Source organism: Phoca vitulina, unplaced genomic scaffold (genome assembly GCF_004348235.1).
Source record: "Phoca vitulina isolate PV1807 unplaced genomic scaffold, GSC_HSeal_1.0 scaffold7, whole genome shotgun sequence".
In the NCBI taxonomy this organism is placed as follows: domain Eukaryota; kingdom Metazoa; phylum Chordata; class Mammalia; order Carnivora; family Phocidae; genus Phoca; species Phoca vitulina.
Window position 1 is genome coordinate 21,336,046 of NW_022589710.1, and position 20,631 is coordinate 21,356,676.

Consider the following 20,631-nt stretch of genomic DNA (forward strand, 5'->3'; position numbering starts at 1 on the left):
TGGAGAATAAATAGTAAGCATATTGTAACTAATGGAACAATTATAGCAAAATTATAGAAACAAAAATCAAGTTTGCCTGAGGTTGGGATGCATACAGGTTTAACTACAAGGCAGCAATACAAAAACTTTATAGAGATGATGGAACTTGTGGTGATGGTTACATAACTGTATGAATTGGGCAGCACTCCTTACAGAAGTATACACACAAAAAAATGTTAATTTTACCATATGTAAATTATGATTGAAAAGCAATGACAAAATTTAAGACATTATACCAATTAAGAAGATCTCAGGTAGAAGTAGTCTAACTGAGGGAAAGAAAAATTAACTTTCCATAGCAAAATATAAAAGAAAACATGACCTTCTACATGTTGGCCTATTTTCCTCTTACTGAATAATGTCTGGCTAATTTATTAGGAGTTTGAATGTATAATGAATGTGTTTGCTTGATAAAACATTTTTCTTTCATGTCTTTGGGACCTGGAGAGTTCTTTAACAGGGTTAAAGAAATCAATTAATAAGGGAGAAATGTATGTGACTGTCAATAACATAAAAATAATTACTTTTGATAACTTAGAAAAATCATTGTGCGATGTTTACTAAAAAGTCTTTATTCTAAACAATTCTAATCTTTTACCATATTGAACACTTAGTAAAAAATAAAAAAAGTACAGTCAATAGAAATCTTTAGTATAGAGAGTTATAATGGAAATTATTTTAAAAGTAGAAAATCCAATTCATTGTTTGACTAACAACACCAACAACAACAAAAATGCTTGTTGGAGAAGAACTGGGTAGCTATGACCTAAAGGATACGAGCTTTTAAAAGAAGCACTCAAATTCCAATTTAATGTTGTTCATCTCAAGGGCACATTTCTGGCTTCTGTAATGTTTGAATATATACTCTAGACACACTGAGCTTTGCTCAGTTATTATGGGAACATGACCTTCCTTTCCTCACCTTCTTCACCTAAGGAACCTCTACTCAACTTTCAGGACCCAATTCAAATAGCATGTCTTTTATAAAACTTCACCTGCCATAAACTTAATGGTACTTTTTATATTGCATGGAAGTCATCTGTTAGCAAACAATATCTCTACTATTTCTTTACATATGCATTTTTTCCCAGTAAATTGAAGCTACTAAAAAATTTTTCCTTGAATTGAAATATTTATCAACTTTTTCCTGTATCAAGTTTTAATCTTCCCATGATGACTCTTTTTAAACATATCTACTGAAATTATAGTCAGAGAATTTACCTTCAAAAGAATTATAATCAATATAGTAACTAAATAGCAATAGTACCCTGGGGAGAAGCCAGGGAGAACCTGATTTGGGCAATTAATTCATCTTGAAACTGTTGTGTATTTGTTCTTTTAACAAATGATCATTGAACACCTGCTAAGTATAAGATGCTGTGATACACCAAAAGACAGTGAGATATAGAGAGAAATTAGAAACATATTTAGCTCTTAAGTATTTTATGACAAAATAAAAAATAGCTTATAACATAGATGAAGACAAATTGTTTTTGGAAATCAAATGGAGAGAATACTCAATGAAGAAGGAAGCATTTGTGCTAAACTTTATAAATTGAATCTCAAAGGGTTGAGAATATCTACATTAAAGGGTCATTGGTGAGAACAAAATGAACTGTGCATGAAAGCAATATGAAAACAGGAAAGATCCATGAACGTATTCAGTATTATAATCTGGATATGCAGAAATGGAGTAGAGGAGAACCTTGAGCAGAAAATAAGGTAGCAACAGGTTATGTAGTTTGGTCTTGGGTTATATAATCAGTGAAAGGCCATTATAAGGAAGGAAACATAATAAAATGAGAAAAAAGACCTGCACAGTTTCTTCACTGAATATAAGTAATGGAGAATATTGGATGGATGGGAGTAAGAGTGCAAAGGTGGCTCTCCATTCTTTTATTAGCCAAGAACAATATATTCATAGGCACAAAATGTAAGACAAAAATCAATCTTTAATGTGAACTATTCAAGAGGATGGTAACAGACTATCTTCTTCATGAACAATGGGGATATAGACTAGTGATGTATGAAAAATCTTGATTAAACCATTCAAATGCCAACTTTGTAACTATAGTCTTTCATAACTGGAATATAGAAATTAAAAAAGAAAATTAAAGAAACACATAATAGTAATATAAATGATATGCATTGCCACAAAAGAAAAACATAATCCTATAGTTAAACAAATAGCAAATGTTAAGTTGGAGGAAATGGGTCCATATTTAGGAAAACTTATAAAAATCAATGACCAATATTAAATAGTTTGTCTTTATAATCATATCCATCAAAATTTAAAATTCACAATTCATATTTAATGGTAGTTTTACTGTTTCTATGCCATTCCATTTTAAACCAAATATGAACAGTTGCTAAATAATCTTTATATGCCTATGAGTTTTCTGCATTTTTATTAACTGTGAAATGCTGCACCATTATTAAAATAAACATATACTTACTCAAATGAGGATTAACAGGAGCTACAAGAAAAGCAAAAAAAAAATGTTAGCATGGCTTGAATGTCTTTTATAAATAAAAGTCTAATCAGTGTCTCCTAGTTCCTTATCAAAACTTAATGATCTTCCCCACTGTGACCATGGAGAATTATGTCTGCAATCCATTTTGTTCTAGAGGATTGAATAGAATCTACTTTGGAGCTCAGCAATAACAGTCTCAAAGTACCCAAAAGATCAATGCTAAATAGCATGTGGGATTTGTTCATTTTCCAAGGAACAGAGTTGCTGATTTTTTATATCTTAACCAGTGCAAAAACCCCCAGAAATCAAACTCAGCCTGACAGTAGGCCAACCTATAATCTAGATGTTTTAACAATGAAAGCAATTATCCAACAGAGATTACACTTTAGTTTTTTTGCTATTATCTACTTCTGGTGAAAAGAACATGGTGTATATGAAAATAAAGCAAATCTTATATGTTTTTACATGCACCCCAAAACAAATAGCTACACCAGTGCTGCTTTGTTTGATTACATGAACACACACACACACACAGATGGTTTTCAAATAACAAGCAATACAGTTGTGTTTTTGTGCACTAGAAGACATATTTATCTCAAAAAACTGTGTTTACAATACAAGTGACAATTGATTTCTACATGAAGAGGAAAGAATACTTTACATTTTACTAAAACAACAACAAAAATGTATCTAATCTAACAGACAAAATGGTATCTGTGTATATTGGTTCTTTATTTATCACTTTGAAGGAAAATTTCATTCTGGATGAAGTAAAGCATTGTTGTGGTCTCCCAAGATTACAATAGGCAGTTAATCTAACTTGCAGAAGTTTGTCTGCTCTGTTGTTAATTCCTAGTGTTTTCCATTAACCATTTTTTTTAAACTTGGACTTTACAAATGAAGTATGATAGATAGTAAAAAATGCATACCCGTGCACAAAGCATGTTCATAGTAATTGTTACATTAGTACATTGAGATCGACTTTAACAAAGCGAGTTTCTCAAATATTTTTACTATTTCTTACAGAAGATAGACAATTTCTATTACTTTGTTTTTCTGATTCTGTTTCCCCATTGCCAATTATGAAATAAGTAGAGAGGGGACTGTATATCTACTAGTTCCACTGAAGTGGAGAAAAAAGTACTAACTTTTTCTTGCAAAATATCAATATATTATAATTTGAAAATTAATTAGTAAAAATGAAAATCATTTCATAATTGATATGGAAGTTTAAAATTGTCTATGTATTATCTCACAAAGAGGTAAGCATCTTTGAATTCTAATTTGATTCTAAAATATATGTCACACCTACAGTTAACCTCTGACCACACTGAGTTTTAATTGAGTCTTCTGCTACAATATTACTAGTCATCAAATTCACTGTAAGTAGCTGATTTAACCATGTGAAAACTTCCGTTCTAAATTCTAAATATTTCAGTGAGCTCATTTCTTTTCTTTTTACAGTTGAACTTTCGTGTGTAATTTTTCATAAATGTCTAGATACCATTTAAGTAAACTTTACCCAAGCCTATATTAAAGTAATTTTAATTAAAATGTTTAAGATTTTAATAAGTATGCCTAAGAATGTAAAGATAATTAAAGCCTTTGAAACTACCATAATATCTATTTTCCAGATTTATTTTTCATTTTACTCTGTTGCCTCAGAGTTTTCAGTAAAACTACTGAGCTTATAAAGATTTTTTTCTCTAGTTCTCTTTAAGAAAAGTCACATAATTTTTAAACATAGCAAAGCAACAAGGGTCTTCTGCCATGAAAGGGTCAACTAGCCCTAGTTCTATTCAGTTTGTCATTTCATACTTGTTTAATTCTGCAGGACACTGAAACTTTCAAGGTCCTAATATCTTCTTTTTTTTTAAAGGAATGGATATTAGTGCATTGTTTCTAATGCCCCTTCATATTGAGTTGTCTACAGTTTTATAACTCAAGGGCAGGGAGCATGAAACTTAGATAAGAGGAGATAATAATTCATATTTTATAAAATATAAAATTAAACTTTAGAAAAAATATACTGAGGTGCTATCTAATTGTGTGCCCAGTGGAGGTAATTATAGAATAACAATTGTTATTGTCATTAAATTTTATTTATGGCTATCAAATACTAATATTTATATTATTAACAAAAAAGGTATATTTTAAAGGAACCACGTTCAAGAAAAGATGTGCAGTGATTCTAATGCTTTTACAAATGTTTATTTTTAAAGGACCATATTCAAGAAAAAGATAGTTATTCTAATGCTTTTACATCCATGATCTTCTATTAATATCCTACTCTACATTGTATATCATCTTTTTTAATGAAAATTGAATATATCTAATTGATAAGAAGAGAGTGAAAATAAGTGATTTCATGTGAAAAACAACTCTAATGCGATTTTAATAATTTCACTGTATTTTTTACTTTTGATAGTATTCAGTTTACCTCTTAGGTAGGAAAAACATGCTTAATGCTAAGCTGAATGGAGAACTCCAACCGCAAAAAACACATTCTATTATTTTTTAAAATCAAGCCCAGTAATCAATGATAAAGAGAATAATATTTCACTAAAGTAATGAAATAAATATGAAATATTTTGCCAATGATTCATTCAACCCTGAAAAATATATTGACAATTCTAGAGGTAGTCACTGAATATCATAAATTTCAACTGAAAAAATTCACATAAATTTCAATTGATAAAATATTAAACTGTTTCACTAACACGCACACAAACACACCCACCTACATTTAGATATTTTTAACATTAGCAATCTAAAAGAAAAAATGACTAAAAAAAAAACCTAGGATGTACTTCAACAAGCTGCAAAACATCTATACAATGGAATATTAAAGAATAAAAAGAAATGCACTATCAAGCCCCAGATACGGAAAAACCTTAAAGGCATATTGCTAAATTAGTTAGTTTGAAAAAACTATATGCTCCATTATTCCAACTATACGACATTCTAGAAAAAGCAAAATGATAGACAATAAAAAATTAGTGGTTGTCAGGTTTGGAGGGGACAGGGATGGATGAGTAAGTGGAGCAGGGGATTTTTAGGGCAGTGAAACGATTCTGTATGATACTGTAATGGTGAATAAATAATATCAACTTATCAATTCATATAACTGTACAACATAATAAACACTAATGTAAACTACTTGCTTTAATAACAATATGTCAATATTCTTTATCTTCTAGTAGTTTAGTAGTTTTATGTTTTACATGTAGATCTGTGATCCATTTTCAGTTAAATGTCATGAAAAATATAAAGTTCTGTATTTAGATTCAATATTTTGTATGAAATTTTGCTAAAGAAATATGTTAATAATATGGGAAACTGTGTTGGGGGAAAGGAAATATACAGAAGCTCTCTCTACACCCTGCTTGATTTTTTGTAAATCTAAAGATGCTTTAAGACATCAAGTCTATCAATTAAAAAACAAGCTTTGATAACATTTGCTAACTTCTTGATGTAAATTTTAAAGACATCAAGAATTTGAAAAAAATGCGAATAATTATATCATAACATGGGATAGAGGATAAAGGGACATTGTTGACATTATCACATTGATTCAATGTTAACTAAAACATTACTCTACATTTCTACATTTTTCTTAAAAGATTTTATTTATATATTTGACAGAGAGAGATATAGCGAGAGGAACACAAGCAGGGGGCATGTGAAAGGGAGAAGCAGGCTTTCCGCCCACCAGGGAGCCCTAGGCGGGGCTCAATTGATCCCAGGACCCTGGGATCAATTAAGGCAGACACTTAACAACTGAGCCACCCAGGTGCCCCTACATTTCTACATTTAAATCAAATATTACAACTTATAATGATTAAGTTTTCTGGGTTTGTTTGTCTGCTGGGTTTTTTTGTTTGTTTGTTTGTTTGTTTTTTGGTCACTTGGCTGATGATCCAGAAGATCAATATGCTAAATTTTAGTTTTTTTCTAAATTTAATAGATAGTTGTAATGTACATATTCCAGACAGTTTAATATGCAAATAAATACTTTTAAATAAAAGACTACTTACCACTATATTTGATGACACGAATTGTTGAATCTCCTTCGCCAAATTTGGTGAGAGGAGTTAGTCGGACTTCATAAGCCTCTGGTTTAATTAGCTCAGTCAAGTTATATGTAATTAGTTCTCCTTTTTGAATATTTCCATTTATTTTAATCTCCTGTTCCCACCAACGCTGCTGTCCAGCCTGAAATCAAAAGAATTATGTAATAATATTCCCAGTATTTTCTTCAGAGATACTGTGTTCTAACAAAATGGGCAAAAAAGCATTCTGAAATTTTATTAAATAAGAAAATACATTATATGATTACATTTTATTAAAGTTCAAGTTTCTATAATAAGCAACAAATTCTGTAGATGTTTCCATGCAGATGTTTGCAGATAATTACCAAATTATCACAGAGTAGTTTGGCTGATTAAACAGGTTTAATATACCATTTTATTAAAAGTCAGAGGATAAAACAATAGTTTTGACTGCAGTCTCAATCCAGAGGTTTGAAGAGATATAAGTTTAACTACTTTTTTTATTCTTTTTTTAAGTTTTTATTTAAATTCCAGTTAACATAAAATGTAATATTAGTTTCAGGTGTACAATACAGTGATTCAGGGCTTCCATACATCACCTGGTGCTCATCATGACAAGTGCACTCCTTAATCCCCATCACCTATTCAAACCATCCTCCCACCCATCTCCCCCATGGTAACCATCAGTTTGTTCTCCATAGTTAAGAGTCTGTTTCCTGGTTTGCCTCTCTCTTTTTCCCCTTTGCTCATTTGTTTTGACTCTTAAATTCCACATATGAGTGAAATCATATGGTATTTGTCTTTCTCTGATTGACTTATTTCACTTAGCATAATGCTCTCTAGCTCCATCCATGTCATTGCAAATGGCAAGATTTCATTCTTTTTTATGGCTGAGTTAATATTTCACTGTATATATACCACATCTTCTTTATAGTCAACTGATCTTTGACAAATGAGCAAAGATAATACAGTGGAGCAAAAACAGTCTTTTCAGCAAACTGCAATGGAACACTGGGCGTCCACATGCAAAATATTGAATCTAAATCCAAACTTTATACTTCTCATGACATTTAACTGGAAATGATCACAGACTGACATGTAAAACATAAAACTACAAAATTCCTAGAAGATAACATAGGAGAAAAACTAGATGACTGTGGGCTTGGCAACAATTTTTTAGATACAATACCAAAAGTACAATCCATGAAAGAAATAGTTGATAAGCTGGACTTCTTTGAATTAAAAATTTCTACCCTACAAAAGATAGTATCAAGACAATTGGAAGAGAAGCACAGACTGGGAGAATATATTTGCAAAAGACACATCCAAAATACATAAACATCTCTCAAAATTCAACAATAAGAAAACAAATATCCCAGTTAAAAAATGGACCATGGATCTTAACAGAAAAGATGCTCCACATTGTATGTCATCATAGAAATACAAATTAAAACAATGAGATGCCACTGCATACCTATTAAAATAGTCAAAATCCAGAACACTGGCAACAACAAATGTTGATGGGGCTGTGGAGCAAAAGTAACTTTCATTCATCGATAATGGGAATGCAAAATGGTATAGTCAATTTGGAGGACAGTTTGGGTTTTGTTTTGTTTTTATTTACAAAACTAAACATACCTTTACCATATAACCAAGCAATTGTGTCCCTTAGTATTACATAAGGGAGCTGAAAACTTATGTCTGCACAAAAATCTGCCCATGAATGGATGTCTATAGCAGCTTTATTCATAATGGGCAAAACCTGGAAGCTACCAAGCTGTCCTTTAGTAGATGAATAGACAAAAAAACAGTGCCACAACCAGACGATGGCCTATTACATGTGCCAAAAAGAAATGAGTTATTAAGACATGAAAAGACAGAGCAAACTTAAATGCGTATACTAAGTGAAAGAAACCAATCTGAAAAGGCTATATAATGTATGATTCCAACTGCATGACATTCTAAAAAAGGTAAAACTATAGAGATAGTAAAAAGATCAGTGGTTGCCAGGAGTTGGGGGGAGGGAGGGATATATAAGCTGAACACAGAGAATTTTAGGGACAGTGAAACTACTCTGTATGATGATACCATGGTGGATACATGTAATTATAAACCCACAGAACATACAACACCAAGAATGAACGCTAATGTAAATTATGGACTTTGGCTGATAATAATGGATCAGTGTAGGTTCATCAATTGTAACAAATGTACCACTCTGTTGGGGGATATTGTTACTGGTAGAGGCTATGTATGTGCTGGAGCAGGGGGTGTATGGGAAATCGTTGTACTTTCTGCTCAATATTACTATAAGCCTACAACTACTCTAAAAGAATGAAGTTTTAAAAAAAATCTATTGTGCCACTTCATCATTTTCTTTTATTTGCATACATTTTCAGTTTTCTTTTATTCATATAAGTAGTGTAAGTATAGTTGCCTTATAATATTTTTATATCTGAAGTCTATAGTATCCTTGTTCTTGGCACTTTTCTCTGTTTTATTTTGTTTATTTTTAAATGTGTGTTGATCATGTAACTAAAAATACTATGACTGGGGGTTCTTTGCTGCCTAGGACACAGTTAGAGATATACCTTTGTTTCTGACATCCTCCTAAGTGCATCAACAATATGGTTCACTTGTACTTTCGTTTTAAACCCTTTGGTTGGACTTTCGTTTTAAACCCTTTCGTTTTAAACCCTTTGGGTGGCTCAGTCCTTAAGCGTCTGCCTTCGGCTCAGGTCATGATCCCAGAGTCCTGGGATCTAGCCCCGCGTTGGGCTCCCTGCTCAGCGGGAAGCCTGCTTCTCCCTCTCCCACTCCCCCTGCTTGTGTTCCCTCTCTCGTGGTGTCTCTCTCTGTCAAATAAATAAATATAAAAAAAAAAAAAATCTAAACCCTTTGGTGTCACGGATTAAAGTGGAGATGATCCCTTGCTTTAGGCAGACCTTGGGTTTTGATTCCTGTTTGATCACTACTACCAAACTATAAGACTCAAAGTTCAGGTTTGTCTGGGTTGGTGAGCAGCTGAAGGCAAAAGCAATTTGGGAGGGATATTCCAATTAAAATACTTTGTGTTTCCATTTTTCCTTACATTTTTACCTGGTGATAGATATACACATACCTACTATATAATTAAATGTGCATATATATTTTTTCATATATTTACATATTTGCTTATTTTCTGAGGCTGAGTTAGTCTTAATTATATAGCCTAATCTGTTATATTTCTGGATATGTAAATCTCAAATACATGCAATTAACACAGGATAGAAAAATGACAAATAAAATTATGGAATAAAACAGAAAGCCCATGTCTATATTTGTGGGGTTGTTCACATAGAAGACAGAAAAGATTTATCATCCAACCGGTTATGTATATGGAAAAAACATGAATTTGATGTCTAGCTCACATCTTATACAGAAAAAGTCTCAGGAAGGGGAGCTTGGGTGGCTCAGTCCGTTAAGCATCTGCCTTCAGCTCAGGTCATGATCCCAGGGTCCTGGGATCGAGCCCCACATCGGGCTCCCTGCTCAACTGGGAGTCTGCTTCTCCCTCTCCCTCTGCCCCTTTGCCCCGCTTGTGTGCACATGCTCTCTCTCTCAAATGAATGAATAAAATCTTTAAAAAAAAAGAAAAAAGAGAAAAAGTCTCATGAAGGTCAAATGAGACTTAAATTTAAAAAGCAGAAGTTAAACTACTTAGAAAAAATACAGAAGAATGGCATCATGACTTCAAGTAAGATAGTGCTTTCTTAAACAGAATAGAAAAACACAATTAGTAAAGGAAAAGATTGATAAATTAGCCAATTTTAAATTTGAGATAAATATTAAATTTAAAATTTTGCTATAAAAAGTTCTCATCGGTGTTCCCCACTAAACAGCAAAAATAAAGGCAGATGTTTGAAGAAGATATTTAGAACATGTACAGCTAACTAGATTATATTAATACTCTTCTAACTCAGTAAGAAAAATAATTCAAGAGCAAAATCAGACTAATAGGAACAGGTATTTCATAGATGCAGAAACCCAAATAACTAATTAAAGTCTCAGCCTCACCATGTACCAAGAAAATGGAAATTAAAATCATAATACCATTTCCCATCATCAGATAAACAAAAACTTTTAAAATAACAATATTTGGGGCGCCTGGGTGGCTCAGTTGGTTAAGCGACTGCCTTCGGCTCAGGTCATGATCCTGGAGTCCCGGGATCGAGTCCCACATCCGGCTCCCTGCTCAGCAGGGAGTCTGCTTCTCCCTCTGACCCTCCTCCCTCTCATGCTCTCTGTCTCTCATTCTCTCTCTCTCAAATAAATAAATAAAATCTTAAAAAAAAAAAAAAACAATATTGAAGCTTGATGTAGATATAAAACAATGAGAATTTTTATGTGTCAAGAATAGGGAGGGTAAGTGGGAGGATGGGTAAGGCTTGACTCCACTTAACAAGTAAGGAGTTAGCTTGCAACAGTGTTACAGATAATTGGCAGAAGACTAGAGACAATTAGGTCAAAGGAATGGACTCAGGACACAGCGTACAGCAGAATCTTTACATTCACACTGGTTCCCCTTGTCTCCTAAATCCCACAGGGGGGATGCACAAGTGCCCACATGGATTTTGCTCATGCCTTGGGTTCGTATCACAGCTGGGGGATGCTGAGCTTAAAAAAGCTTAGTATCTCTTTCTCTTTTTCCCCCTTTGCTCATTCATTTTGTTTCTTAAATTCTACCTATGAGAGATACGAGAAATATCATGGGGTATTTGTCTTTCTCTGACTGACTTATTTCGCTTAGCATAATACTCTCTAGCTTCAAACCAAGAAACAGACTCCTAACACTAGAGAACAAACTGATGGTTACCAGAGGGGAGAAGAGTGGGGGGGACAGGTTAACAAGGTGATGGGGATTAAGGAGGCACTTGCTGTGATGAGCACTGGGGGCTGTATGGAAGTGTTGAATCACTGTATTGTACACCTGAAACTAATATGTCTGTAATGTTAACTAACTAGAATTTAAATAAAAACTTTAAAAAAGAAACCTTAATATTTTATGACTGACAGTAACAAAACCTGCTCAAGCATTACTGAAGAGGGAAACGTTATATTTATTATACTGGACGTTAAACAGACTTTCCTCTGCTCTAAAGGGAGACAATATCTCTGTTTGCTAAGGATGCTTGCTCTACAAAGGACCTTGAAAAGATAGGCTGGAATAAAAAGACAGTTAGTGCTTCTGCATACATGATATGCAAAAAAGCAAGACATCCGTGGGAAATTGTCTTCTAAAAATATAGCCTTGATGACTACGAAAACTGAAAAGCAATTTGGCAATAAAAACAATATTACAATGAGAACAGATAAACTCTTGCATTTGTACACATGCAAACAGAAATAGTCATGGCATAGAAAACACAGAAAATGATCTAAACCTCAATAAGAGATAAAATAATAAAATTGTAGACTCCTCATAAAAGTAATACAAAATTTAGTATGAAAAATGAACCTAAGCTATATGCATCATCATGGACCAATTTCACAAAAGTAATATTGAGCTAAACTTAATTTTGAAACAGGCATATTATAAAAATCAAATTCAGAGTATATATTTTGAAGAGGGATGCATAGATATGTATTGGGTATAAAGAAATGCAAAACCTAGTAAATACTAAGTTCAAAATACTGGTCAGGTGGGTTAGGAGAGCACCAAAAGAAGATGCAATTGTGAGGGGTAAACAAAGGAGTTCACTCTATTTGGTGATTTTTTTGTTTCTTTAGATTGGTAATAGATATACAAATTATGATGATATTATTTTTGTGCATGCTTGAAATATTTCTCTTTGTTTTTCAAAGAAAGGACTGTAAAATAAAAGTTAGAGATAGGCAATAGTGTTGTCCCGTGTTGTTTCCTACATCTGCATCTGTGGCTACTCCTTCTCCCTTTCTTGCTGGGCTGCTTTGCCTTTTCCCGAGTTCTGAATGTTGATGGTCTCTAGAGCTTTCTATGCTGTGTTTTTTGATACTCTCTATCAGTGGTTCTCACATTTAGGCATGCAGGAGAATGATGGGACAATCTTTTTAAACAAGTCTTAAGTACCAGTGTTTCTGTTTTAATAAGGTCTAGTTCAAAATATAATTTTTCAATGAGTTTAGAAATATAATTTTTAAAAACCACCTCTTCCTTTATAAGACAATTTATTATTTAATTCATTTTTTAAGATTTATTTATTTATAATTTTTATTTATTTTTAAAAAGATTTTAGTTATTTATTTGAGAGAGAGAGAGAGAGCACGAGTGGGGGGAGGGGCAGAGGGAGAGGGAGAAGCACACTCCCCGCTGAGCAGGGAGCCCACTGCGGGGCTCGATCCCAGGATGCTGGGATCATGACCTGAGCCAAAGGCAGATGCTTAACTGACTGAGCCATCCAGGTGCCCCTAAGATTGATTGGTTGATTGATTTTTGGGGGTGGGGGAGAATGTGAGTAGGGGAGGGGCAGAGGGAGAAGGAGAGAGAATCTCCTGCAGACTCCCCTGCTGAGAATGGAGCTTCACGTAGGACTTGATCTCAGAACCCTGGGATCATGGCCTAAGCTGAAACCAAGAGTCAATGCTTAACCCACCAAGCCACCCAGGTGCCCCAGGCAATTTATTTTGTATTTTTACATTTTTTTAGAGAGGGAGAGAGGGATGTGTAGGGACAGAGGTAGAGGGAAAGAGAGAATCTTAAGCAGGTTCCCCTCCTAGCATGGAGCCCCATGCTCCTGAGCCAAAATCAAGAATCAGATTTGATTTATTTATTTATAATTTTTATTTATTTTTAAAAAGATTTTAGTTATTTATTTGAGAGAGAGAGAGAGAGAGAGAGAGAGAGAGCACGAGTGGGGGGAGGGGCAGAAGGAGAGGGAGAAGCACACTCCCCGCTGAGCCAAATCAAGAGCCACCCAGGTGCCCCTACAAGGCAATTTAGATGCCGATGGTCCTGGAGCTACGTTTGGTGAGGCACAGCTCAGTGTTGCCAGACCACCTCTTTGACACCAGTAGCTTCTTCTAACAGCTCTACATTGATTAGTGCCTAACTTGCATCTTTAAGTCCAGTTAAAAACAAAAATAATAAAAACAAAAACCAAAAACCACTATATCTATTAGTCCTCATATGTACCAAGCACTACGTTAACTGTATTATACTTACTATATTTAATCTAGCACAACCCCTAGTAAGTAGAAACTAATACTAGCCTTGTTTTACAAATAAGGAAACTGAGGCAGAGAGAAGTTAATATAACTCTTCTAAGGTCATGTTGCCAGAGAGTAGCAGCTGCAAAATTTGGCTACACCCAAAATGACTCTTTCACTCACCACTTTTTCCTTGCTTCCCCAGAATTTATTGTTCCTTTACTTTTTTTTTTTTTACCAGAGCCTTTATTTATTTAGGTGCAATACACTTATAGTACTTTTTTTGCAAATAGATTATAAGCCAGAAACAATTTCTTAATAATTTTTATACCTGCAGTATCTGGTCATTAACTTGATAAAGATGTGATCAGATTAAATTCTAGCATGTAGTGTATATTTAACTGGCCTCCAAGAGATGCAGCAGGAAATCCAACTTACCGATAACCACATACAATCACTGAATTTACATACATGGGTAAAAATGGACATAAAACTTAATTGCACAGAAAAGTACTTTACTCATGCATAGTTGATACTAGACACCACAAAGGTCCTATTAGTTCTGGAGGCCAAGTATTCTATAAAATAATAGAATGTAAATGACAATTTCTTTCATTGCTTTTAGATTTTTAACTAAAAGCAAAGTACTATTATATCAGAAGATAGATAAAAGTACTTTAAAAATACAAAAATATATACAGACTGATTTGATATTTAACTATTGTCTAAGGACAAGAAAGTTTAAGCAAGGTGTACTTTTCTGGATGTTAATATAAGTTCAAAACCGCTCAATATTTGTCGTATATCCCAAGGGAGGATTGTAGGTATTCTGTTGTTATAATGAGATGCTCTCCTCAAGTAATTTTAGTTGGCAGATACAATGATGTTGTTACTTATTACAAATTCTAGAGTACATAACTTCATATGTGTATTAAAAAAGCAATAACTTTGATTCCAAGTCTTTAATTTTAAAGCTGTAATGAAAGTATATACTTCAGCAGTTGAGGAATAAGCAATTAAGTATTTCATACTGTATCTCAGTGAGCTGTGCAAAACGTAAAAATGTGAAATTAAATCCAGTGTTTGCCCATACACAAAAGAAAATGCAACATTAGTCCACTGTTTGGAGGTAATACCACAAAACCCTCAGAGAACGTGGCACCCCAACCGTGAGTGTACCCCATACGCATGTTCATATGAAAGCAATGTGTTAAAAAATTTTTACCATTTCAAGTTTTTAAAACAATTTCCATTTAACTTTTACTTTTCCTAAGGGATACACTCCTTTCAAATGATTTAGGGAATGGCCTCAAAACCTAGAAATCCCCTACAATGAAGCATTTTATTAAAGGCTGTGATTTACTGTTTTTACCACAGAAGATAGCTAAAAAGCTATTGTTGAAAAGGTTTCAGAAGGAAAAAAACATATTAATTTTTTTAAAGATTTTATTTATTTATTTGACAGAGAGACACAGCGAGAGAGGGAACACAAGCAGAGGGAGTGGGAGAGGGAGAAGCAGGCTTCTCGCGGAGCAGGGAGCCCGATGCTGGGCTCGAACCCAGGACCCTGGGATCATGACCTTAGCTGAAGGCAGATGCCTAATGACTGAGCCACCCAGGCCCCTTTTTTTAGTTTTAAAAGGAACAAAATTAGCTCCTTTAAGTAGAAGTCTGCAATGAATTCTGAAATGTGGCTGAGGAGGGGGAAGCTGCTGTCTTTTCCTTTTGGACATAAATCTCTTTCAGCATGATAATGAACTCCAATGAAAGATACTGTGTAAGTGAGAACCTAAAGGAGAAGAGAGAGTACACCAATTGAATATAAGACATATACATGGTTTATACCATTTATTTTGATGTAACCTATAAGAAAGATACTGCTAGGGGCCCCTGGGTGGCTCAGTCCATTAAGTATCTGCCCTTGGCTCAGGTTGTGATCTCAGGGTCCTGGGATGGAGCCAGTCATCGGGGCTCCCTGCTCAGCAGGGAGTCTCCCTCTCCCTCTGCCTCTCCCCCCTTCTCGTGCTCTCTCTCTCAAATAAATAAATTAAAAATCTTAAAAAAAAAAGATACTGATACACCCATTTAATTGGAAACTTCCATTCATGTTTACCAGCTACACTGCTAGTAAAAATAACAGCTGATGTTAAAAACCCAGGTATTACATACCCTAAATCACATACTCTTATGATTATCCCACAGAGTCTAAACTAGCTAAGATAACATTTTGATGAGTTAAAAGCCAGATGCCTTATAGCCTCAAATAAAGGTGACATGGGCTTTAAGATGCACTATTATTTTAGTAACACCTTAGGGAATGAAGGGTTAACAAATAACGTGGCATTAAATGTACCTTATTTCTATTTTCTACTAATTATAGTATATATTTATCCTTTAATTACATACTCTTTCTTCCTTCATTTGTACAAATTTGAGTCTTATTCTTTTCAGACTCAGTATGAAATCTTTTGAATTAGGGACACTTTTTCAACACCCTTGAAATATTTGGTTTTTCAGACTTTGCTCAAGAATATTAATGCCTTTGGAAGTGACAGTACATTCTTTTAGATATACAGATGTTTAATAGTTCTTGTCTGCCATTCCTCTTCGGAAGCTAGCATGATTTTTCTTAATTGAATCATGTTTAGTGAAAGTTACATAGCTTTGTTTGAAAGCTAGGCTGAAGCTTTCAGCAGACTGGTTTGTAACTAGTCCTTCAACAAATTGCATCAGGATCTACTGACTGAAGATACTGTGTTGTCTTCTGAGGTATGTGGGCAGCACCTACTGCTTTTCATTGCATTTCCATTGTTACAAATGGGATAGGTCATTGCCAAGTACATAGTAGTTTTTGTTTCTCGGTATATATCACACTGCAATAGTAAAGGCTTTTTAGAAAGTATGTAGGGATCCGTGTTTAAATCAGAATTCAAAGAATGCCAATAATGCAACTGTGGTAACAATCAGATTGACAGGAATCTATACAGAGCAAAGTCTGTATCTGGATAGACTATACCGTCTTCTAAATTACTTCCTCTATTGCCTAAATGCTGGCAAGTTCATTTTAATAACTACCATATAATGGATTCCAAATATGGAACATTAGGAAGGTGGAGTGGGGAGACAATTGAGGACTTATAGCAGTACTATCTTTCAATACAGATGGCCTTGTATTTCATTGTAATCTTATTTGGTAAAAATTGAGAACAGCCATAATGGCACTAAAATCTTTTGACTTGAAAATATATTCTCATAATTTAACATAAGTAATGCATGTATTTATGTATATTTTAATTTCAGATTTATTCATAAACAAAATAACAGATGCTACTTAATAGTGACCTCAGTTAATAATTGGTTAATAACTTATTTTAGGAACGTGATTTAAGTAATTATTGTTTACCGATATGATGAACGTAATAATTTTGAAGACGATGGAGAAACATGGGAAATGTCTAAGATCATGTAGCAGAGTGCAAAATGTAAACAATATGACTGTGGTTGTATAAAATACATAAACCTAATGAAAGGCTATGCAAAATAAGAACAGCTGTTTTAGGTAGTGAGATTCTGCATGATTAAAAATTCTTTTGATATTATATTAACTGGTAGTAGGGACAACTAACACTATATGATATCTGGGAAATCTGATTCCAAAGGGTGGGGTTCAGAATAATGTAACAGCATATAATTGAGGAGTAGTAGATAGCTACATTCACTAGCAATTAGAGAAAGTGTAGATTTCATAATTTGTTCTAGAAATTGACTATTATTTATATTTCAATTAAAAGAATTTTGCTTTACCTCATTCCGATGATGAAAAACTAATTCTTTTTTTTTCTTGAAAAACGGATTCTTGACATTCAAGTTAAATTCAATATGTTTAAGATTTGAACTTGATAACTCAGATTTTAAGCCCAATCACTTGGAGTACCGAGTACTACCTGGGGGAGGTAATTAAACCCATTCCCTAGTTGAAGTGCTTCTGGCATGAGTAGTGAAGAGGATGCCTCTTGTTTAGATTATCCTGTTTCCTATTGATCTGCTCTCAGACTTAGTCAATTTCACTTGGTCTTCCTTGTCCTCTACTAGCATCTTTTGCTTATATCCCGAAACTGCCTTGGCCTCTGGGTCAGTATTTCTATTCAGCCTGCATCTTTGGCAAAGCACAGGTTCTTTGGGTCTAAGCACTATCTCTGCCCTTTCTCAGAGGTTTGGTAAATCTTGACTGCTTCCCCAGCGCCACAATGAAGCAAAAGACTAGCCAGGCCCCAGGACCTGAAAATCGGACTCAGTCTGGGCTATTGTGCTACTCCAGGGCTCACCCTGCCAGGACCCAGGGCTTCCAGACCATTCTTTTTGGGCTACACACTGGGAGGCGAGCATAGCCTTACTGACCCACGTAGGTTATAGGTGCCTTTCTCAGGGAATGTTTAGGACTTATTCTATTGCTCTTCTCTTACTTATTCTATAATAGTCCTCGTGCCTGGGGATTCTGTGTATTTGCATTGGAATTTCTTCCAGTGTTTTTATTCCCGACATAAAAGCTTTGGAACTCAACACTTTTTTCCCTCAACTACCTCCTGCCCACTTCACTACCACAACTTCCATCTGATTTAAAGCTTAGGCTTTCAAGGCCACTGTTTTTGCTTAGATTTTATAAAATCTATTCAAAGCTCATTTGCCATCTTTTTAATTTTTGGCTAGTGGGTCTGTCTTCACGTTCTTGGAAAGTGTCTTCACATTCATGGACCATAACTTCAGTATTCTCTGTTGTAACTTTAAATAATAATGGAGCAATTGATTAAAAAAAAAGGATTACAAAAATTTTAAAAATTTTAAAATATTTCAAATTCCCAACTGTCCTTTTGCAATCAAAGTTTTTAACTTACATGATAAACTAATGTCAAGGAGTATTAGAAAGACACTGCATTTAGCTTTGAGTGTCTTGAAAGTTATTCCCTACAGGTTTTCTGATTTAAATTCCTTACCATAATAGCTACCTGATTACAAAACAAAGAAAAGACCAAAACAACTCTCAGGTAAAGAAAACATTGAATGGGTCCACAGCTTCAGTGAATTTTAGTCTTTCATGCAGTTTGCTAAGTTTTCTTTCCTTGTCTACCTAATGAGCCACTCACTGCTCTTGTAGGGATGTGAGCTGGAGATTTGGCAGTCTCTGGAAAATATCATTGTTATATAAATGAAAGACCTTGTAAATATATTTCAAGGATGATTAAAAAAATGAGAACTAAACATTAGGCACATAGAACAAAGACTTCAGTGACAACCAAATGAAACATTCTTGCTCAATGACCTTAGAAATGGAAGAAATAGTAGAAGAAAAATAGAGTCCCAAACTTTCTAAATATATTAAGAGTTTTATGACTTAAAGTTAAAAATGTAGTTCCAGAAAAAATAAGACAAATATTAGAATAGAACTTTGAATAAAAGGAGGCCTTTTAGCTCCCTGAAAAAAATTTAGTTTCTGCGATAGCTAAACACTGAGTGAAGGGGTTGAAACAAAGACTAGCATTTTATACAGTCTTAACTATTTAGTGTATATCTTTTATGTGACTTAACTTTACATTCCCAATGTAACCTTTTAAAATATATTAGAAGGGGTGCCTGGGTGGCTCAGTCATTAAGCGTCTGCCTTCAGCTCAGGTCATGATCCCAGGGTCCTGGGATCGAGCCCAGCATCGGGCTCCCTGATCCACAGGAAGCCTGCTTCTCCCTCTCCCACTCCCTCTGCTTGTGTTCCCTCTCTCGCTGTGTCTCCCTCTGTCAAATAAATAAAGTCTTTAGAAAAAATAAATAAAATATATTAGAAGAATTACATGAGAATATTATTAAATAGCTAATATTTATTGAGTGACTACAATCTGTTCTAAACATTGTAGTTATTAATTTAATCCCAAGTAATTCAATGAGGTAGTTAAATAATTACCATTCAATTTTAATTAACTTTAAATCCATGTTACTCTATTTTCACCTATTCTAGTACCATGTGTAGAATTACTGTTTCTAAAAATAAAAGCTCAAAAAGTAAAATAATGAGGGGCGCCTGGGTGGCTCAGATGGTTAAGCGTCTGCCTTCGGCTCAGGTCATGATCCCAGGGTCCTGGGATCGAGTCCCACATCGGGCTCCCGGCTCAGCGGGGAGCCTGCTTCTCCCTCTGACCCTCTCCCCTCTCATGCTGTTTCTCTCTCGCTCGCTATCTAAAAAATAAATAAATAAAATCTTTAAAAAAAAAAAGTAAAATAATGAAAGAGGAGAGAAAAAGAATAAATATGGTATCTCAGAAGACATACAGAACAGACTAAATGTTCAAATGAATCTTGCCCACTTTCTTTTCCCACCACTGGCAGGAACATTTTGGAGCCTTTGTAACATACAAGGCATTTGAAAGGTAATTGCTAACATTTAGCTTAGGGAATGCTCAAGGAAACATTTTTGTTTTTTTAACTTTGCAGAACGCATTTATCTTAGGTTATATGAATAATGTTTTTTCTCTGAACCCCAAACAGAAATAGACCCATATACAGAGAACAAGCTGGTGGTTGCCAGAAGGGAGGGGGCTGGGCAAAATAGGTACAAGGGAGTGGGAGGCAGAGGCATCCAGTTAGGGAATGAATGTCACCGGAAGGAAAGGCACAGCATAGGGAATATAGTCAATGGTGTTATAATAGCACTGAATGGTGACAGATGGGAGCCACAATTGTGGTGAGTATAGCATAATATATAGAGTTTTGCAAACACTATGTTGAACACCTGAAACTAATGTAACATTGTATGTCAACTAGACTTCAATAAGAAAGAAAGAAAAGGGCAGGGGAGGGAAGGGGAGGGGAGAGGGGAGGGGAGAGGGGAGGGGGGAGGGGAGAGGGGAGAGGGAGGG

The 20,631-nt window shown here is 34.5% G+C and overlaps 1 protein-coding gene across 1 annotated transcript in view; it reads right to left on the reverse strand.

Annotated features, from left to right (window-relative positions):
• MDGA2 (MAM domain containing glycosylphosphatidylinositol anchor 2) overlaps positions 1 to 20,631 on the reverse strand; it is a 796,100-nt gene that overhangs the window by 38,373 nt on the left and 737,096 nt on the right. Inside the window, exons 11-12 of the mRNA XM_032405031.1 lie at positions 6,551 to 6,728; positions 2,496 to 2,516 (exon numbers count right to left, since the gene is read on the reverse strand). Of these exons, the coding sequence (XP_032260922.1) occupies positions 2,496 to 2,516; positions 6,551 to 6,728 (199 nt within the window). The remainder of the gene's footprint in view (positions 1 to 2,495; positions 2,517 to 6,550; positions 6,729 to 20,631) is intronic.